Source organism: Wyeomyia smithii, chromosome 1, assembly GCF_029784165.1.
Source record: "Wyeomyia smithii strain HCP4-BCI-WySm-NY-G18 chromosome 1, ASM2978416v1, whole genome shotgun sequence".
Taxonomy (NCBI): Eukaryota; Metazoa; Arthropoda; class Insecta; order Diptera; family Culicidae; genus Wyeomyia; species Wyeomyia smithii.
The window spans coordinates 174,419,154-174,437,745 of NC_073694.1; the positions used below are offsets into that span (position 1 = coordinate 174,419,154).

Consider the following 18,592-nt stretch of genomic DNA (forward strand, 5'->3'; position numbering starts at 1 on the left):
TCTGATATCAGCTATTTCCAATAACGGTTACGTTCACGTTCAACTTTAGCACTCGCAAAGCCGAAACGAACGAACGGCGATGAAATGGCAAAAATGACTTCACACGTGTTTAGGTGAAGCGCCCCCGCCCGCAGTATTCTTTATGATAATATCACACTAACAATCGACGTGATAAATTGGCGTATTGCATATTGATATAGCACAACTAGCTATATGAATACCAATTAGGCGACGGAGCGGCTTGTGATAATAATTAAACGGATACACGCGTCCTCTAGAACGCGTTCTGTTCCAGAGAATCGACCGTAAACAATGACATCGCACAAATCGACCCTGTATCACGAATCCAGTTCCAGCTCTTGCTGCTATTTGATAAATAAACTTCATCAATCAAAGTTTAGTTCAAAATGGATAATTAGCATCACCTCAATTCAATGAAGCCTCTATTCAGTAACATCGTGAAAATTATGAATTACTGATTTATACAATATAAATTGTAAATATGATGCCAATTTACTGGGGAAGAATTGTTCAACTTTACAACACACTTCTATCTATTGATAGCTTTTTCGTTTATTATACGATTGTTATTCAGGTTGTAAAAATTTCTACAACAACAAGAGAGATAACTCTGCTTGAGAGATAGGTGTCGCCTCATGAAAAGTCACTGACTCTATCAATAAAACTCTTTTTTTCCTTTTTTTTTGCAGAACACCGTAGATAAGCTAGTCCAGCGAGCGAACGCTTCGCTGCTGATTGGTACCTCATCGTGGAAGGAGCAGTTTGTCGAAGCGCTCACCGTCAGTGCCGGTAAGTATCTGAAACTAACCATTACGCAATCATTATTAGCCTAGTGCTTTAAAATATAAAAGCTTAGTTATATCTCATATCAATCAGGCAAGTTGAGTTTCCAACCAACTGGTATTAACAATCAGTGTCAATGCTATTTTGATATTTTTTACATATGTAATCATATGTAATTGATAAAAATTTCTACAACCTTGAACAAGTTTATTAGAATTACACAGTGCAACGAAAATTTACTTTTTCGTCTGCCTTGGCTTCTATGTACGACTTAATGATGTATTTTATGCAAAAACACATTTTTCCGAGTTTGAACCCATTCCACCTCAGCTTAGAACCATCAACATTGATCAATTTTGGTCTGATTCAAGATATTTTTTTTTGAGATGGATAAGAAAATGCTATTATGTGGACAAACTCTTAGAACTTTGATCATTGGCCCTCAAACAAAATGGCGTCGAAAATGGCGCCATTGTTGCCCCTTGGGGAGAAGTTGGTCCAAACTCGGGATAATGTGTTTTTGCATTAAAAAAAATCATACACGTACATACATAGTAGCCAAGGCAAAAAAAATATTACACTGTGTTATTTTCTAAGAAACGTACTCAGACGCAAATTTATCACGTAATAAATTTGATAGCTGAGTAATGGGATCGACCGTATTGCTGATATCTGGAGATTTGAGCTAAGCGATCTTGCAATTTTAGAACAAATTATTTGATTTTGGCCTACGTTTCGACACCAGGGAGACAGGGAGATTGCGGGTGCAAGTCCCGTCGGAATGCGGTATATTTTTCCAAATCTGTATCATATTTCCAGTTCGCCTATTTTTCGCTTTCCCCACTTCACATACTGTCTGCTTAATGAACTTTAGACACCAGTTGATGTCTTGCTCAAGGAAGAAAATTTGAGTTTCGTTCCTCGTATTATGGCTTTTTGCACCATATAAGTGTGTGACTATGAAACCATGTAAGGTCTTTCCTACCAGTACTAAGGATCAGATGGAAATAAAACATACGAAGGCCACCAAAACAGCCGCAACGTCGGGCAATTTTGCTAGATTGTCGTGTATTTTCTTCATAAAGACTGAGAAAGCCAAAAAACAGACCAACCTTTGCATAACCATTACCAGTCGTTAACATAAAAATAGAAGTCCTGTACGAGCACTAGTATACGGAATCACTCCACTGGGTAGATGACTAGGTGATGATTAACTTTATTGAACTACAATTTGACTTAAGGGGTTATATACCTTTTTGGTCGAGAAAAATGAGGGAAGTTTGAATTTGTTTTTAAGTGCATAGCACCATTTTCATTGCAACAAGGGGTATTTTTCTGAAAGTACAGTTTATCAACAACAACAAAATACGTTTGATTTTGAGATATTCCAATTATTACTGAAGTAATGGCCGTTTCCCCGAAACGCTATTTATTTGCAGAGGCCTGCGGTGATCCTGATAGAGACTCAGCGGGTCAACCGAAATCAAAAAACTCATATTATTTCAATAATTTAGAAGTGTGCCGGGTCCTTGAACGATCGCTTTTATGAGTATTTTGTTTTCAGTGCAAACGGGAACGTTTTTCAGAAACAAATGCACGTTTTGAGCGTTAAAAATTGCATTAAAAATTTTTTGCGGCAAAATGTAACTGTATGTTTCAAAACGCGATCGTTCAAGGACCGGCGAATTTAATAACGAAAATTAAAAAAAAAAAAGATGAAGGAGATCGGTTCAGTAGTTTCCCCGCAATCAGGATCACGGCAAAGTCGTTTTTCGGAAAACACTATTCCAAGATAATCACGTGTAAAGTTTCAAGTTTAGGTTATGCGGCCGTGGCGAGGCGCGCTGCAAATCGCAAACTTTCTTCCTATTGCTCAGATCTTTATGAAAATTTGTGAAAATGTTCTCAAGATGTTGTATTTGAAGAAAATGCAATAATTTTTTTTTCGGTTTTTTGAAAACTAAAAAGGTATATAACTCCTTACATTAAAAAAAATTATGACAAGATCACTTCTTAAATGCGCTAGCATAATTGAAATGTAATTTTCTTTTCGTTTCTTCATTCTAAACTTTTTACCAGAAGTTTAATTGCAATTTCATGTTTCTTTGAAAAAAATATAAAGAAAAATTCATTCAGGGTAGTGAACATATTCTAAGCAGCTTTAGGAACCGCCTGTGTATTCAGACGAAATACTCGAGATGTCTTGGGTGAAATTCGAACAAAAGGATATCAATCTGTTCTCTATCTTTTTCTCTGTCAGAACTTGTTTTCATATTGTGAAACTAAGTTGGCAAACTTTAACAATAACCAATTAAAGTTACCAATCGAGGGATACTATTCCAATCACCCCGAACAGCAGTTTCCATCTGTTTTGAACGCTTTTTTTGCAGTACCCGAAGTGGCTCCTGAATGGCTGCAATATAGGTCGATTTGTTTCAAATTCTAGAGAAACATTTCAAAAGGTCCTATCTGACATTGATGCTAATCAGAGGAAAATGAACTTGAAGGCACTTCCAGTGCCTTTTTAACGTTTACTAGCTTTTTTTCAGGTTTTATTGATGTTTTTGTTACATAGGACCTATGTTGTTTTTATTATCACATAGGACCTATCTAATAGGTCTTGTAGTTAGAATTGGTAACTCATTGAACCTTTGATTCAATGGCTACAAAGGCTTGACAAGAACCAATTTATTATTATGATCAACGATAATACGATAGGATTGTCATAGGATATTCGAATTCTAGATACATTTCTATAAAAATATTATCAATATTTTTTCATGGAGGTTCATTTTTTTAACGAACATTATTCTTGCATCAAATTCTTTTGTATATCAAAATAGGAATCCATTAGCCACATGATGGCAGGTGGTGAGGGTTAAGTCGTCTGTGAAATGACCGTAGAAGATGAACTAGGGGTCAAGAAGGAAAATGATAGGTGGAAGCTCATACAAGAGGATTAAAGATGTATAAATATCTGAAATAGTTAAATGATTAAAAAAAAAAAACAAATAAACTGTAACAAAACGGTAAATGTTCTATTTGTTTGTTAATATAAAATATCGTGAGAGAAAAAACAACGATGACGGCGAGATGTTCGAGATCAGTGCGTAGTTTCCAATGCCAAATTTGTATCTAAAATCATATTAAAAATAATAATGTAGTATCTAGTATCTAACAATAAACAAGCATAAACTAGATTTAGCAAATTCGTCCAGGCGTTGCGTAATTTGCTATACTCGTGACTATATGAACAATCACAAGAACCTATCTTATGGAGGCAAGCGGAACAGTTATACGTCCCTATACCGTCGTGCGGACAACCTCCATTAGTAGGACGGTAGTGACATTGCCGAGGTTGATACTGAGCCTCGAAAGACGATTCACAATCTAAAATCGTATTGTTAGTTTCAATTTATAACTTTTAATAAATTATGATATTAAAATTTATCTTCCAAATCAGTTGATTGCATGGAGAGATCATTTACTCTCAAACTAAAACCGCGATAAAAAATTGTCATGCGATTTCTGGTCTTTGGACTTCGAAGACGCAAATCAATTCTCTTGGCTGCATCTAGCAAAACAAAGTATCACAAATTACTTAAGTAATTCCGAAATAATTCTCCAGCACAGACGAAGATAACTTCATTTTTCCTCCTCTTCACTTCATTTAACTTTTAAAGAATTTTAACATGTTTTGCAACAGTTTAAAGTGCGAGGTCCAATCTGCATCTGTCAAAGTTTTTGTTCGAATAACAGATTGGCCTACTAGCAGGTGGAAAAGTCCAATCCGAAAGCTGTGCGATATTGTATTGCTTTTCAAATTGGACGTTTTTTTTGGATACTCTATTTTTTTCATAAAAATCAAAAACCAATATTTTTTTTCACTAAGCTTAAAGACAAGAAGCTCTCCTAAATAAACCTTCATCGCACCCTTATGGGGAAAACCACACAATTGATTTTTATTTCGATTTTTTTTTCGGAAACTTCTCGATCGATTTTGACGAAATTTCTTGACAATTCCTAAACCATCAATCTTACCCAAAATATATATTTTCCAAGGGAAAAATATTTTTGGTTGATGAGATATTTAAAAACGTTGTTTACCCTGGTGTGTGGATTTCCACACATACAACATTTGAATTTATTTTGGACAAGAAATAACTTAATTTTGCCCCAAACATAGGTATTAATTAATCCTGTTTCTAAAATCGACTAATTAATCCTGTTTCTATAATCGAATAAGGTGTGTATGTGTGCGGAAGTATGTGTATGTGTGTTTATTTCCATTCTTACGACAAATATATCTCGATTTTCTCAGCATCGGCTGAACCGATTCGATTGTTCTTAGTTACGTTTGAAAGAGCTTAAAGTGTAGTTAGTTGTTGGTAAATATCGTTTTGATCCGAAGGTTCATTCAAAAATGACGGACAAAATGTGATCAGTTTATATGAAAACTAATAAACTAATTGATTTTTTTTTTCATTTGACTGAATTAAGAAATGTATATAGGTGCATTCTTGTAATTCGCAACATGAATATATAAATCAAAAGGCTACGTGGGACATGTGTAAAAGTATGTGTAAATTTGTTTCATCCCAGTGTGACAATTTTCACACATATGGGTTACGAATACGCTAATGCTAAAAGTACCTATTTAGTGTTAACACAGCCTGGTTGAGCAGTGTTCAACATTTACACAGTTTTATGTCTACTGCAGGACAAGTGTACTCGCACTTTTAGGTATATTGAAATAAATTTAGAATGGATCTCCCGAGATGGTCTAACGAGCCAGTCGTCGTGGGTTCGGCTCAGCTCTCGACTCGGGAGAAACTGTGAGTGTTAGTGGGATCGTAGCGCTAGACTCGCAATTGTCCTTTACACTAAACAGTTGACTGCGAAGTCTGTGTATAATAAACAAAAGGTCGAGTTCTGAATCGGAATGTAGCACCAAGGATTTGCTTACTTCGCTTAGCATGGATTTCAGAATATTCTAACGAACATTCCTAGCACCAAATTGCTTCATTTGGTCAAACCGATGTTAAGATCTTTTTTTTGGTTCAATTGCTATCATAGAATGTTTAATTGGTCTCATATCATGTAAACACGTTTTGTTTAGTAACTTTTGCATGAACCATTGGATCAAACGGATGTCCGATGATGACCTAATAGCCTTCATTCCAATTGCAGCCAAGGAAATCAAATCAATACATCCATTGCTGAGATCAGGGCTGCTGAATATCACTTCGTTGCATTCGTATTCATTCATTATTGCCGAAGCACAACAACACGTGGCAACAGTGTATCTACTCAGCAATGGAAACAACGCCTATAGTGAACTGAACTGTTATGAGTGGCTTGTGGGCGATGAATAGTTATGAAAACGTAATATGATTACCTTCGTGTTTGATTCGTATTGGCTACGATTTACTCAAGTCAGCCGAAGCGATATTGGGCGATCGGATGGGAATACATCGTTTCAGAAGCCTTTGTGACTCAGATCAATGCCGATGAATATTCACCGTGAATGGTATTACCAATCGCAATGGTGCTTCGGGGCGAATCCAAACGAAAAATAAAAATTGCCGAGCAAGAAGCTTATACTGCCGTGGGCTAGGATTTTGACGTAAGCGCCAAAAGCACAAAATCGCTACAGATCTAAATCGTTTACAAATCAACAGGAGCGCTTTATTACGCAAACTGATCTGATAGAATCTGAGTAAATATGATGAAAAACATACCCCATTGCTTTAACACGTTTATATATGTAAACGCATTGAGTTTTAATGCCAACGTCACTACTCTTGCAAAACAGCAAAACCATTTTAGAGTTTTGCACTAAAAGTGACGTTGGTACGCCTGAATAGTCTAGTTTGCCATGCGTACTGGTCGGTAGTCAGCAGCAAGGATATAAATAAAATTATGCACTCCACAAGCATGATACACTATCGTATTCGTACCTCAACGTCACTTCAATGTAAAGTGGCGCTAACGTCACTTCTTATTTTTGATATTTCTCAGTTATTAATCAAAATTTTTGGAAACGGCAACAAGCATCTTGAAGTTGATTTTCTATATTATAGTAATATGTAAAAAAATGAAATTTGAAAATTTGGCGCTTACGTAAAAATGCAAGCCCACGGCATATATATATATATATATATATATATATATATATATATATATATATATATATATATATATATATATATATATATATATATATATATATATATATATATATATATATATATATATATATATATATAATAAAAATAAAATATCGACAAAAGAAACATACAAAATGGCGGACATATTCACAATTTCGTAATCATGCAATTCATAAACATTGTGAATATCTGTCTGTCTACTATGCTATTGCTACTATGTAGCAATAGAAGTATTGAACGTTGAAATATTTTTTTCTCAACTGTGGTAAAATTAATTGTCTTCCCGGTCAGAAAAGCACATCTAAAACATTACAAAATTCTATCAACGTGAGATACAAATAACATATTTTGATACAATTTTGTATTTTTCCATATAATTTTGATTACAAAATTGAATCTGAATATATATAATAACAAAACGTGTAATGAAGTAGTTCTGAAACAAGTCTAACTATCTTTTCGTTTTTATCAAAACCTGTTGTTTCTAACAATGTTTGTTATTATATTGTATTATATACTACCTTATTTTGTTAGAAAGCTAATATGTTAGTAACAAATTTTAATATGTGTTTGATACTAGTAGAATCATTTCTGTTATAATTTCTGTTATTTTAACACCTAACGGGACCAAATTGGACCAAACAGCCTGGAAGGTTTTTCCCGTAACAAACTAACAACTTCTGTTACATTTTTGTTTTTTCTTTCTGATCGGGTTTGCAACATATGTAAATTTGTATAAATAACTTAAGTAGTTTTTCTATACACTAAAGTCGCTTTTTACGCGAGGGATACGTGTCGCGTAAAAAAAACCGCGTAAATTCCGGAATTCGCGTAAAAAACCCGCGTTAAAAAAACGCCTATGAAGCAACCTTAGTTTATTTATGCACGCCAATCCAGCACACAAGATTGTTAGAATATGCCATTTTGCGTTTTTCTTAATCAACATTTATTTTCCTATGCCCAAACCTATCTTTAAGCGTATGCAAAAGATTATTTCGCTGTATCGCATTTTTCACCCCGAAAATAAAACTAAGGAAAACCACCTCCGAGCAATGAGAACACTTTGAAGAAAACGCTATACCTTTTGAATAAAATCTGTTGGTTGCAAATTCGTTTTTTCATCTCCAAGATAAATAAATTAGACGGTCTTCAGTTGAACCTCTAAAAAGCTTCAATCAATACTTAAAAAATGTTTATAAAGTTTCAAAGTGATTTTTTCGAAGTCCGTCTGAAAATGAATTTGGGCACTAGAGGGTTAGAGCTACAATTTAATTATTCACCGTATATTGCAAACATCGATCAAAAAATAATTTTCAAATATTTATGTAACCATATTTACCGAGTACAGGAATTATTAGTAAGCACACTAACTGTTCGGTTATTTCAAAAATTTGGTTATTCGGAATGGAATATTTTTAAAAATTCTGGATAAATGAGACAGACCTCGCAAATGATTAGTTGTATTAGTTTACAACACAACTAACCGGCACTGCCATGCATCTTCAAAAACCGAGAAAAATATGAACAATATGTTCCCCGTCGTCAATCATAATAAATTCAACTTGGTATGATGTCCAACATTAATTGTTTTCTTAAGAAATTATGCTCGCTGTTTTATTGAATCTTCACGACATAGATACAAAAATAAAAGCTTTTTTGATCCCGGCCGTATGAACAAAAAAGTTTGTCCTGCTTGTCTCGTAGTATTTGCAGCGGCGAATAAAGCCAACGCTTTAAGGGCTTTTCCCACTGCTTCGGTTCCGGGACCGGGACGGGACCGGGCCGTGTCCGGGACATTTCATGCATTCACACTGCGTCGTGCTTGAACCGTGCCTGCGCTGCGCTCTGGCTGAGAAATGTTGATGTGTGTATGTGAAAGAACGTCTTTCTCTTTTTTTCATACCGCAGCTCACTCCGCGCGAAATATGTCACTACAACATACACGCATCCACCCGAGTGCCTTCCGTGCACTCTCCGGCCAACACAAAGTATCGTCGGCAACGATAGTTTTTCTCTCGCACTGCGGCAGCACGACGGCAACTCAACGCTGCCCCGGTCTGGGCACGGCGCGTCGGTGTGAATGCGTTCATAAGAACGCATGCAATCAATCTCAAACGAGCCCGGACGACACGCGGAACAGCCACGGCCCGGTCCCGGCCCGGTACCGGAACGGAAGCAGTAGGAATAGCCCTTTAAGGCCGTGAACATACTAGCGCCGTAGGCTAATGTACAGCCCTAACTAAAGCCCTGCCGCAGGTTAATGTACAGCTAACCAACGGCAAGGCGAACCGCCTCCGCAGTGCAAGACGCGCCAGTATATTTTCGGCCTAACTCATACGGCCTATTGTCTCATAGCACCAGCAAATGTACGAACAAGCTCAGAAATTCTGGTAAGCTTCAGTGAACAATCCGATGCGAATGCTATTTTGTCTTCGTCCCGATTTTATTTGCCATGATGAATCTATCAATGCCACGGTGAACCGATACAAATATTTACTGAGTTGCATCGATGTGATTTCGAACCGTATCCAATCGGCAAATAATGAGAAACAGCAGGAAAAGGGAAAGACACGAATCGATCGTTTCAGTTCATCCGAACACATGTAGGGGAGGATTGTACAAAACGCACCAGTTAAGCATTTTCGCGATTTACAGCGCTTCAAATCATTTCAAAGCGACATTGAACGTGTAGGATGATTGTAGGATCTATTTATTGCATGTTTATGACGAAGTTTATTATAAAATACTCGATTTCAATGTAATTTATGGTAAAAATTACCATTGCCGCCAAACAAGCCCGTGACCAAAACGCACCACAACAAAGGTTAGTATGCTCCTAAGCAGTAGGCTAATATGCCACTAGCAGAAATCAGCACGCGAAGTGAGGAGCGCTTGAAGTCTCGAAAGTAAAATTAAAAATAATGGACCATGCTTTGAGTTGTCAAGCAATCCCCTGCAAGCTCTTCATAGTGCATTCTGCCCCAATTTTAATTTTGATTGTTTTTAGGTAAAAATTGACGAAAGTTAGTGAAATAATTTGAAATGCTCATAGTATTATAAACTCCAAAAGTGTAAAGGTTAGGGGAACCATAGTTTTTTGTATTATTTACTAGTCAGTTAATCATAAAAGCTTAAATAAAATGAATGAATAATTACATGTTGGACAGAGCCACAGCCAATTACACAGTTTTATGAGTATTTTAGTCATTATGGCACAGTTTTTTATATGAGAACTGTAGAGAAGCTGGGTTTTTTTATGAGAAAAACGAAGAATCTCGTCATAAAAAGCCACATGTGTAAGTATTTTGGGGAATTAATAGCATGGGCCATCTTACCCAACCGGTGCGTCTTGTACGGTTCTCCCCTACGCGCCCGATGAAGTATGCGTTCGTGTTACATTGGCATTAGTCCATAGCGAACGGTTCACGAAGCAAATGAAGATTCAATGCAGGAATCAGGAGCCCTGGCTGAGATAATCCAAATGAATTTTTCAAGATTATTTTTGTACACTACGCATAATATCATTCTATTAGTTACCTCCAAGATAGTGCAATGTACTAGGCGTTTTCACAAGTTTTGTTTTTTTTTTTTTCAACATATCTTTCGAAATTATCATTTAATTTTAGGTATGTTTTTGAATAAAAATCTACTCTCCGAATCCTAACGCATTTGGCACCAAAAGGACTCAAATCAGTCAAACCTCTGGAAAAAAATCGGTTAGTTTATCAGTTCCTATATAAGCTGACCACATTTTGTTACGTAATTTCTGAAGGAACCTTCGGAATGAAACGATATTTTTCTTGAAATAACTAGACATTTAGCTCTTTCAAACGCGACTAAGAACAATCGAATCGGTTCAGCCGATGCTGAGAAAATCGAGATATAATGTTCGTAAGAATGAAAATATTCACACATACACATAGTTCCGCACACATACACACCTTATTCGATTTTCGAAACAGGATTATTTGGTACCTATAGCTTCAGGTGTGTATGCACTCAATGAAAAAAATATGTTTAGGACAGTTGTTTCTTGTCCAAAACAAATTCAAATGTTGTGTGTGTGGAAAACCACACACCAGGGTAAACAACGTAAGTTTTTTTTAGGATGCGATGAAGGTTAAAGTGCAAATCTAAAAACCGAAAACATTGTCCACTGTCAAAACTCAGTCAATTTCCGATAGATTTCCTTTATTCTTACAGTAATCGGTTGAGAAAATCAGTCATTCCTCTACCAAACAATCAATTCCTTCACTAAAAAAATTGTTGTTCGTTGTTGTTCTTTTGTTCGTTGTTGTTCTTTTGTTCGTTGGAGTGCACAGCAATATGCCCATCGGAAGTATAACTCTCAGTAGTCACGTATAAAAGCTAGCATGTAAAAATTTATCCTTCATTGTTTATCCGATCACCGCGGAGGCAGTCCACGCTACTTAGCAAATCGATGCTGATCGATTATTTCCGATTCCAATGAATCTTTGCACAGTTGTTCCTTTTGATAAAGAAGTCATTCTATGATATCAGTTGCTTATGTTAGCTCACGACTGCTGTTTCAAAAGGACCTATCCAATAATGTGACTGATGAATGAAATATTATACATATATCAAAAAACGGTTTGTGTAATTAAAATAATGCCTTCGGCAAAGTTATAAGTATAAATGGAGTTTCAGAAAGAATATGTACAGTAGAAAACTCTCAAACTCAAAATTCACAGTATGAGTCATAAAATGCCAATCGCTTTACGTGTATTTAAGTAACGGGAGAATTAATATAACAAAAAAAAAGAAACACGAAGAAGCAAGAAAGTGGTTTTCTGGAATACTTTGTGGTTATGGCGAAACAAGCAATGATAAAGAAACTCAAAAAAGCAAACAAATCTTTCACCCAATAATTTCAATCGTAATTCACGGTTCAATAACATATTTGTTGTCATCCAAAAATGGTAATGAAAGCAAAATCGCATAATATACGTCACATACAAAATCAGTGCAACAGCAAAGGCCCATTTAAGGCCTGATTTCTACAGAACTATGCTATCGCCATGGTTGCATATTCAATTTTAGGGTGCTTTTACGCCGCGTGCCGATAGCTCGTTCCACAAGTACAATTTTCAGAAACAATGTATGGCAAAGTTGTAGTCCCTAAGTAAAACTACAAGTTTGTCGAATAGTGCAATACTCTCACTCTTATGCCTGAAGCGCAAGAGCCCATATTCAGTGCAATATTTAGTCAACATTCGCGGTGAATATTATGATATTCACCGCGAATATTGGTTAAACATCCCATTGAATATGTTAAAGCATTGTTTTTTTTTTTTTTTCAAAAAACTTGTAGCATTACTTAAAGACTACAAGTTTGTCATGCAACGTTTCTCAAAATTGTACTTGTGGAGCGTGCTATCGGCACACGGCTAATTGAAAGGAATTGACACCCTAAAATTGAATATGCATCCTCGGCTATGCAACTTTAAACGGTTGCAGGAAGAAATCTTTGCACCCTCGGGAAAAATAACTCTAAAATGAGTAAGATTTGACGCATTTTCGTGAAAAGTGGAACAACTCATGAACTGAGTAACTCTGTAAATACGCATAATTGAGAAACAAGGCGTTTTGAAAACTGAGTGATTGTTACTCACTTTTTGGGTATAGTATTACTCAGTTTTGAGTTAAGTAATTACTCATTTTTTGGGTTCTGAATTGCTACTTAATTTAATTTACTAATTTATAAAAAGTTTCGATGATAAAATTAAACATACCTGGGTTTGTTGTTTGTATTGGCTAGAAAGCCCTAAAATATTTTGCAAACGGAAGGTATTTCTAACCCGAAAACTAATGAAACGCATCAAAAACAAATTCAATCGATGGAGAATTTTGTTTATTCTTCATGTAATTCACCACAAAAATCTCTTTGCAGGTTTCCGTAGAATACTCATTTTTGGTTAGGTATTCTATTAGAGGTATTCCACGTAGAAAACTCGTCGAAAACTACATGAGGTTTTGTACATGACATCCCTGGTACACAGTAATAATTTTTTTTTCTATACCAAGTTTTAAAATTTATCACAAAATATTAAAACAAATTTTTTATTTGAAACTTTCTTACAGTGTACTTTTTTGGAAGGACGAAGTTAGAATCTACAAGTACACTATATCGATCAAATAATCCGTTTAGACGCTAATAATATTTTTATCGTTAATAGACACTCAAGGCAGAAAATTCTCTGATAACTTGATGAACCGGGTTTTGTGCTGACATAAATAGAAACTTTGGGATAATCTCCTGCACCGAGTGTCTACTTACGATTTTTTTTTTTTTTTCATTGGTGTAGTGTCCTCAGTAAAGTTATAGATAATAATTTTGTCCTTCCAATTCTGGACAATTTGTTAAATTTGATTTGTCCTGTTCCTGCTGAGAAGAAGCGTTGAATTTTAGAAGTTTGAAGTTGATTTCCCAGACCCGTTTAGAAGTCCCGAAGCCAAAAACTATGTTTTAGCAACATTCGCTTATTATTTTCGAATGCCATCAAGTCAAATCTAAAACGCTTCTCTTCAAGGTTACCAATCATTTAGTAAGAAAGAGAGTTGAAAGAGAATTATATATCGCGTACCACAATCAATTTGAATAATCTCAAGCGAGTGTATTCTCAAACCTATTGCAAGAAATACATTAACATAAGACAAACTGTCGTAATTCCACGTTACCCTGCGGTCGTATCTTATCAACAACCTATATTTTTTTACAAGGCAGCATCCGTTTCCCACAATTCATTCTCAGACAGTTTTTCTGTACTCACCGAAGGCCAATGCCAAAATACATACCTACCCAATATATTGATATATTAAATTAAATAACTTAAATGAAACAAAAAAATCACCTATCGATCTTTTACAGGAGACGACGATGGCGACAACGAAGGTGACGAGGCACCCCCGCCGAGCTGCTCGGACTACATTATGCATTTCCTTACCCTCTTCTGGAAGATCATCTTTGCGTTTATTCCACCAACAGGTAAGTTGGTATTCACGCGTGACAGTTATTCGACGTTGGAATGACTCACGGCAAGGTTGTGGCTTAAGGGGTTATATACCTTTTTGGTCGAGAAAAATGAGGGAAGTTTGAACTTATTTTTAAGTGCATAGCACCATTTTCATTGCATCAAAGTGGTATTTTTCTGAAAGTACAGTTTATGAACAACAAGAAAATACGTTTGATTTTGAGATTCACCAATTATTACTGGAGTAATGGGCGTTTCCCCGAAACGCTATTTTTTTGCAGAGGCTTTCGGTGATCCTGATTGAGACTCAGCGGATCAACCGAAATCAAAAAACTCATATTATTTCAGTAGTTTAGAAGTGTGCCGGGTCCTTGAACGATCGCTTGTATGAATATTTTGTTTTCAGTGCAAACGAGAACGTTTTTTTCAGAAAAGGCACGTTTTGAGCGCAAAAAATTGCATTAAAAATTTTTTTGCGGCAAAGTTACATTTTGTATGTTTCAAAAAGCGATCGTTCAAGGACCGGTGAATTTTATAACGAAAATTTCAAAAAAAAGATGAAGGAAATCAGTTCATTAGTTCCCCCGCAATCAGGATCACGGCAAAGTCATTTTCCGGAAAAAACTATTTCGAGATAATCGCGTGTAAAGTTTCAAGTTTAGCTTATGTGGCCGTGGCGAGGCGCGTTGCAAATCGCTCTAACTGTCTTCCTATTGCTCAGATCTTTATGAAAATTTGTGGAAATGTTCTCAAGATGTTGTATTTGAAGATAATGTAATAAAAAATTTCCCGTTTGTTGAAAACTAAAAAGGTATATAACCCCTTAATTTGGGTAAATAAAATGTGCCGAGAGTCTAATAACAGCTAGAAACTAGCGCTTCATTTGGCTTAATTGTTACGACCGGCCGTATGGGAGAACACTATTTTCTTGAGCTTAAGCTTCACCTGTGACAAATATAAATCATAATCATCCCCACTGGGCCTGCAGAGCCTACGGAAAGAATCTAGGATTAACATCAGCACACTTCACGACGCGACGATGACATCGCTACGGGAAAAAGGAACCAGGATCTGTTTCAACGCTAATAAAAGCAAATGCGTTCATAAATCTTCATTTGATTCCGGTCCACAGCAGGCAGTATCCATCCTGGGTACGGATGGAAAGAAAAGGCTTCGCCTGCTGAAGAACCCCGAACGTTAGAGCTGAGTGTTGAAAGTAATTTACAAAAGAGATATTTATTGCCGTACTTACTGGGGCAAGCCGATTACCGTGTAAGTTAATAGTAATCATACGATTTAACATGAAAGTCAGAAAAAAGTCCTAACTTGAGAACGGATTTTCGACATCTAATTTGTAGTCTTGTTCCTTTTACGATATACTAAAGTAATCGAAGGCTTCATTCGCTCTGGATGAGACCCGCAAGACGGTCACGTTACACCCCATCCGTCATCATCTTAGTGCTGGAAGCATAATGATGTGGAAAATTTCCCAAATGTGTGGAATATTTTACCGTCAACTTGTACGGTAAGTTGCTGCTGCTGCTGCGAGAAGCCTTAACTCACTTCGGTGGAATACGAAATGCGTTCATGCCACTTCCGGTTGGTTGGGTTGGGTGTCGATGGGTGGCACGCTGACACTAGGTGCGTTCCTTCTGGAGTTGGAAGCGGTTAGCAAAGCCGGAGGCTGATATACAACCGCCACATGCCACAGCACATACGAGAAGTGTTTGCATGCAGTGCGAAACGGGTACTTTTTTTGCTCATGAAAATTGACGACATTATCGAGGCCCAGTGAAGTGAAGCGTCAGGAAGGGGAGAAACAACACTAACGAGATTACATCGGAAGCAGGGCCAACAGAAATAAACGGTCTGGCGTGCAATTTATCGCCTTGCACGGTGATCTCATTCCCGGTTCAGTTTTGTGTTCTGTTCGTAACAGAAGACTAACAAACTCTTGGATTTTTTTTGCTTCATTCGATCATAGAAAAGTTATTATTGAAACTTTTTTCAAAACAAATAACAAATTGAAATTGAATCCCAATTACGTGGTTCAATGATTCTATAGATTTCAGAGTTCCGGCCATAAGGAGTAGCAATCATAATTCATCACTGGAGGAAACATCGTGCCTTTTTCACATCATGAGAAGAAAGCTATTAAATCTGTGGAAAGTTTGGGTTCAAACTGGAAGAAACCCCTGCCTCAAATTACAAACAATTATTAACAATCCCTACTAAATTCTCATTTTGTGATTGGCCACATAAAGTTATTAGCTGATAATTTATAATAACTGTTTACGTTATAAAAAAGAACCACGAGATGGTTTTTTGCGTTTCTTCACCGTAATATATGAAACACAGGGGAGTGGAATATATTAACAACTTATAAAACATAACGCAATTCCACAAGTTCCTAAACTCCACCCGAATCAACCCAGAAATCCCCAGTGTATATTTTTTACTGAAATTTTAGAGAGAGCTACTATGACCCAAAATAAAAAAAAGTTACCAAGACATCGATTCTTAGTTTTTGAGTTATATCCAGGCTTCGTTTTGCTCATCTTCATCTTAAAGAGAAAACAGTTTTCTTCCCTCTTAACAACTGTGAGCTTATGTACATTCAATGTGCATCACACCATCTGCTGTAAAGAGAGCGCAGAGTAATAGTTTCTCTGACGAAAAAACGCTCCTAATTTGAGAGAGCAAAAACTCAGTGAAACTCTTGTAAATTGCTCATCCGCGCACGCAAGAAAGGTGAAATAAATTGCTCGGCGATCAACTGAGCAATGCGTTACAGTTCTCATCGCTCTGGAGGGCGGCAAAAAGAGTATGAAATCGAATTTTCTGTAGAATACGCACCCATGGGGAGTTGTGAATCTTCCTATAATATTAAACTCGAAAACGGTTAGGATGTGGCTTCGATGTGAACCTAAATGTTTTGATATTTGGCCAATTTCTCTTCTAGTAAAAGAGAAGCTAACGAAAACTACTCCCTCTTAAACTGAGAGAGCAAACAAATGTTTACCCCTAACACGCGATGTTTATAAGTAAAAGGAACTCTGCCTAAATATGGATAATTACTCACTCTGTGTGAGAGAAAGTCTAGTTCTCCAAGGGGTTTGGCAGGTAGAGAAAAAAATTTGAGCAAAAATCATGAGAACGGAAGAAGCCTGGTTATATCTTGATGCTACATTATTATTATTTGTTATTTCCATCTGGCTAAACTCAATAAATTTCTCGTGATGAGGAAAAGCCTTTTTGAGTCACAGTTTGTTACGAAAAAGGGCATAAAAACCACATATTTTTTTCTTATCCTCCTGAACATTTCACGGTGTCTCTGGATGAAGAACTTATCAGAAAAAATTAGTATCGGTCTAATACTCGTCATTCGAAAGCTTGAGCTGTCCCCTTTAATATCCTACCAAAATTGAAATGTTCTATCGGGGGGTCTAGAACAATTTGTTTTCGAACATATATTTGTGATTGAAAAACTAGTGAAATGGAAATAAATAATATGTTTCAGAAATACAAAAAGTCATCAGGGTTCTCTGGTCGTACTGAAATATTCAGGGCTGTTTTAATTTATATAACAAAACAAATCTTTACATAATATCAGATTTTTTGAAAAGGGTTAAGTGGGGTAAAAAAGACCCTTGAAAATTTGGAGTCGAAAATCAGCTGATAACAAATAAAATGTTGTGACTTTGATTACATTGATTTTGAGTGATGATTGATTTGATTGATTTCTTCAAAAATCGACATTCTATCCTATAAAAAAAATATAAAATGCAGGTTGTTAAGAGTTGCTGTCGTGGTTTCATTATATGATATTTGTATTTTTCTTCAAAAAATGGTGATTATTACCTTATTTTCTGCTTGTCAACAAAACTGGACCCTGTATCTAAGCTATACGTTTCATAGAGCAACTCAAGACCTTCATTTGATGTTATTAAAAACTGCGCCGTTTCAGTAAAAATTTCATTATTCATACATGTTTTAAATCAATATTTAAACTAATTGTGTCAGGAGCACAACTACGTTTTGTATCGATGTCCCCCAATCGAGCTTAAATTTCCAGGGTTTGTTCATCCATGAAATAATTTGTACGTATTAGTTTTTTGGGAAAGGAGTTAGTGGAGTGAAATGCAGAACGGGATTCAGGTGTTGGGGCCTGGAACAGAAATTTTTGTGGGGCCTCTTTTCTCAAAAATATTAGTTCAAATGATTTAACGCTTCGCTGGAAAGTGACGAGCAAAACAAGAAAAGGTCTCCAACCTGTATTCACGTCTGGTCTAGAACCAGGGGGGCCCCTCGTGTCGAAAGGGGGTGAAATGGCATTTTAAACTCTAATGTCCAGGTGCTGCTAAAATCATTATGTTACTGTTACTTTGAGTAGAATGCCTCGATTTTTCTGCATTTCGGTATGCTTATTGTGCCATTAAGAATGTCTGAAGTACTGGTTACTAGAGATGGTCGGGTTTGGCTTTTTTCAAACCCGTACCCGACCCGTACCCGAATTTTGTTTTCGGTTGAAACTAGAACCCGAAACATTTTTTTTTCCGATCCAACCCGAACCCGAAAATTTTATTTTTGGGAAACCCGAACCCGAAGTTGTGAAACCCGAGCCCG

At 36.4% G+C, this 18,592-nt stretch overlaps 1 protein-coding gene across 6 annotated transcripts in view; it reads left to right on the forward strand.

Moving 5' to 3' along the window:
- LOC129730047 (sodium/calcium exchanger 1) overlaps window positions 1-18,592 on the forward strand; it is a 488,453-nt gene that overhangs the window by 433,117 nt on the left and 36,744 nt on the right. For all 6 annotated transcript variants that reach the window (XM_055689055.1, XM_055689080.1, XM_055689095.1 and 3 more), the window contains 2 exons: window positions 711-810; window positions 13,864-13,980. In XM_055689055.1, coding sequence (XP_055545030.1) covers window positions 711-810; window positions 13,864-13,980 — 217 coding nt within the window. The remainder of the gene's footprint in view (window positions 1-710; window positions 811-13,863; window positions 13,981-18,592) is intronic.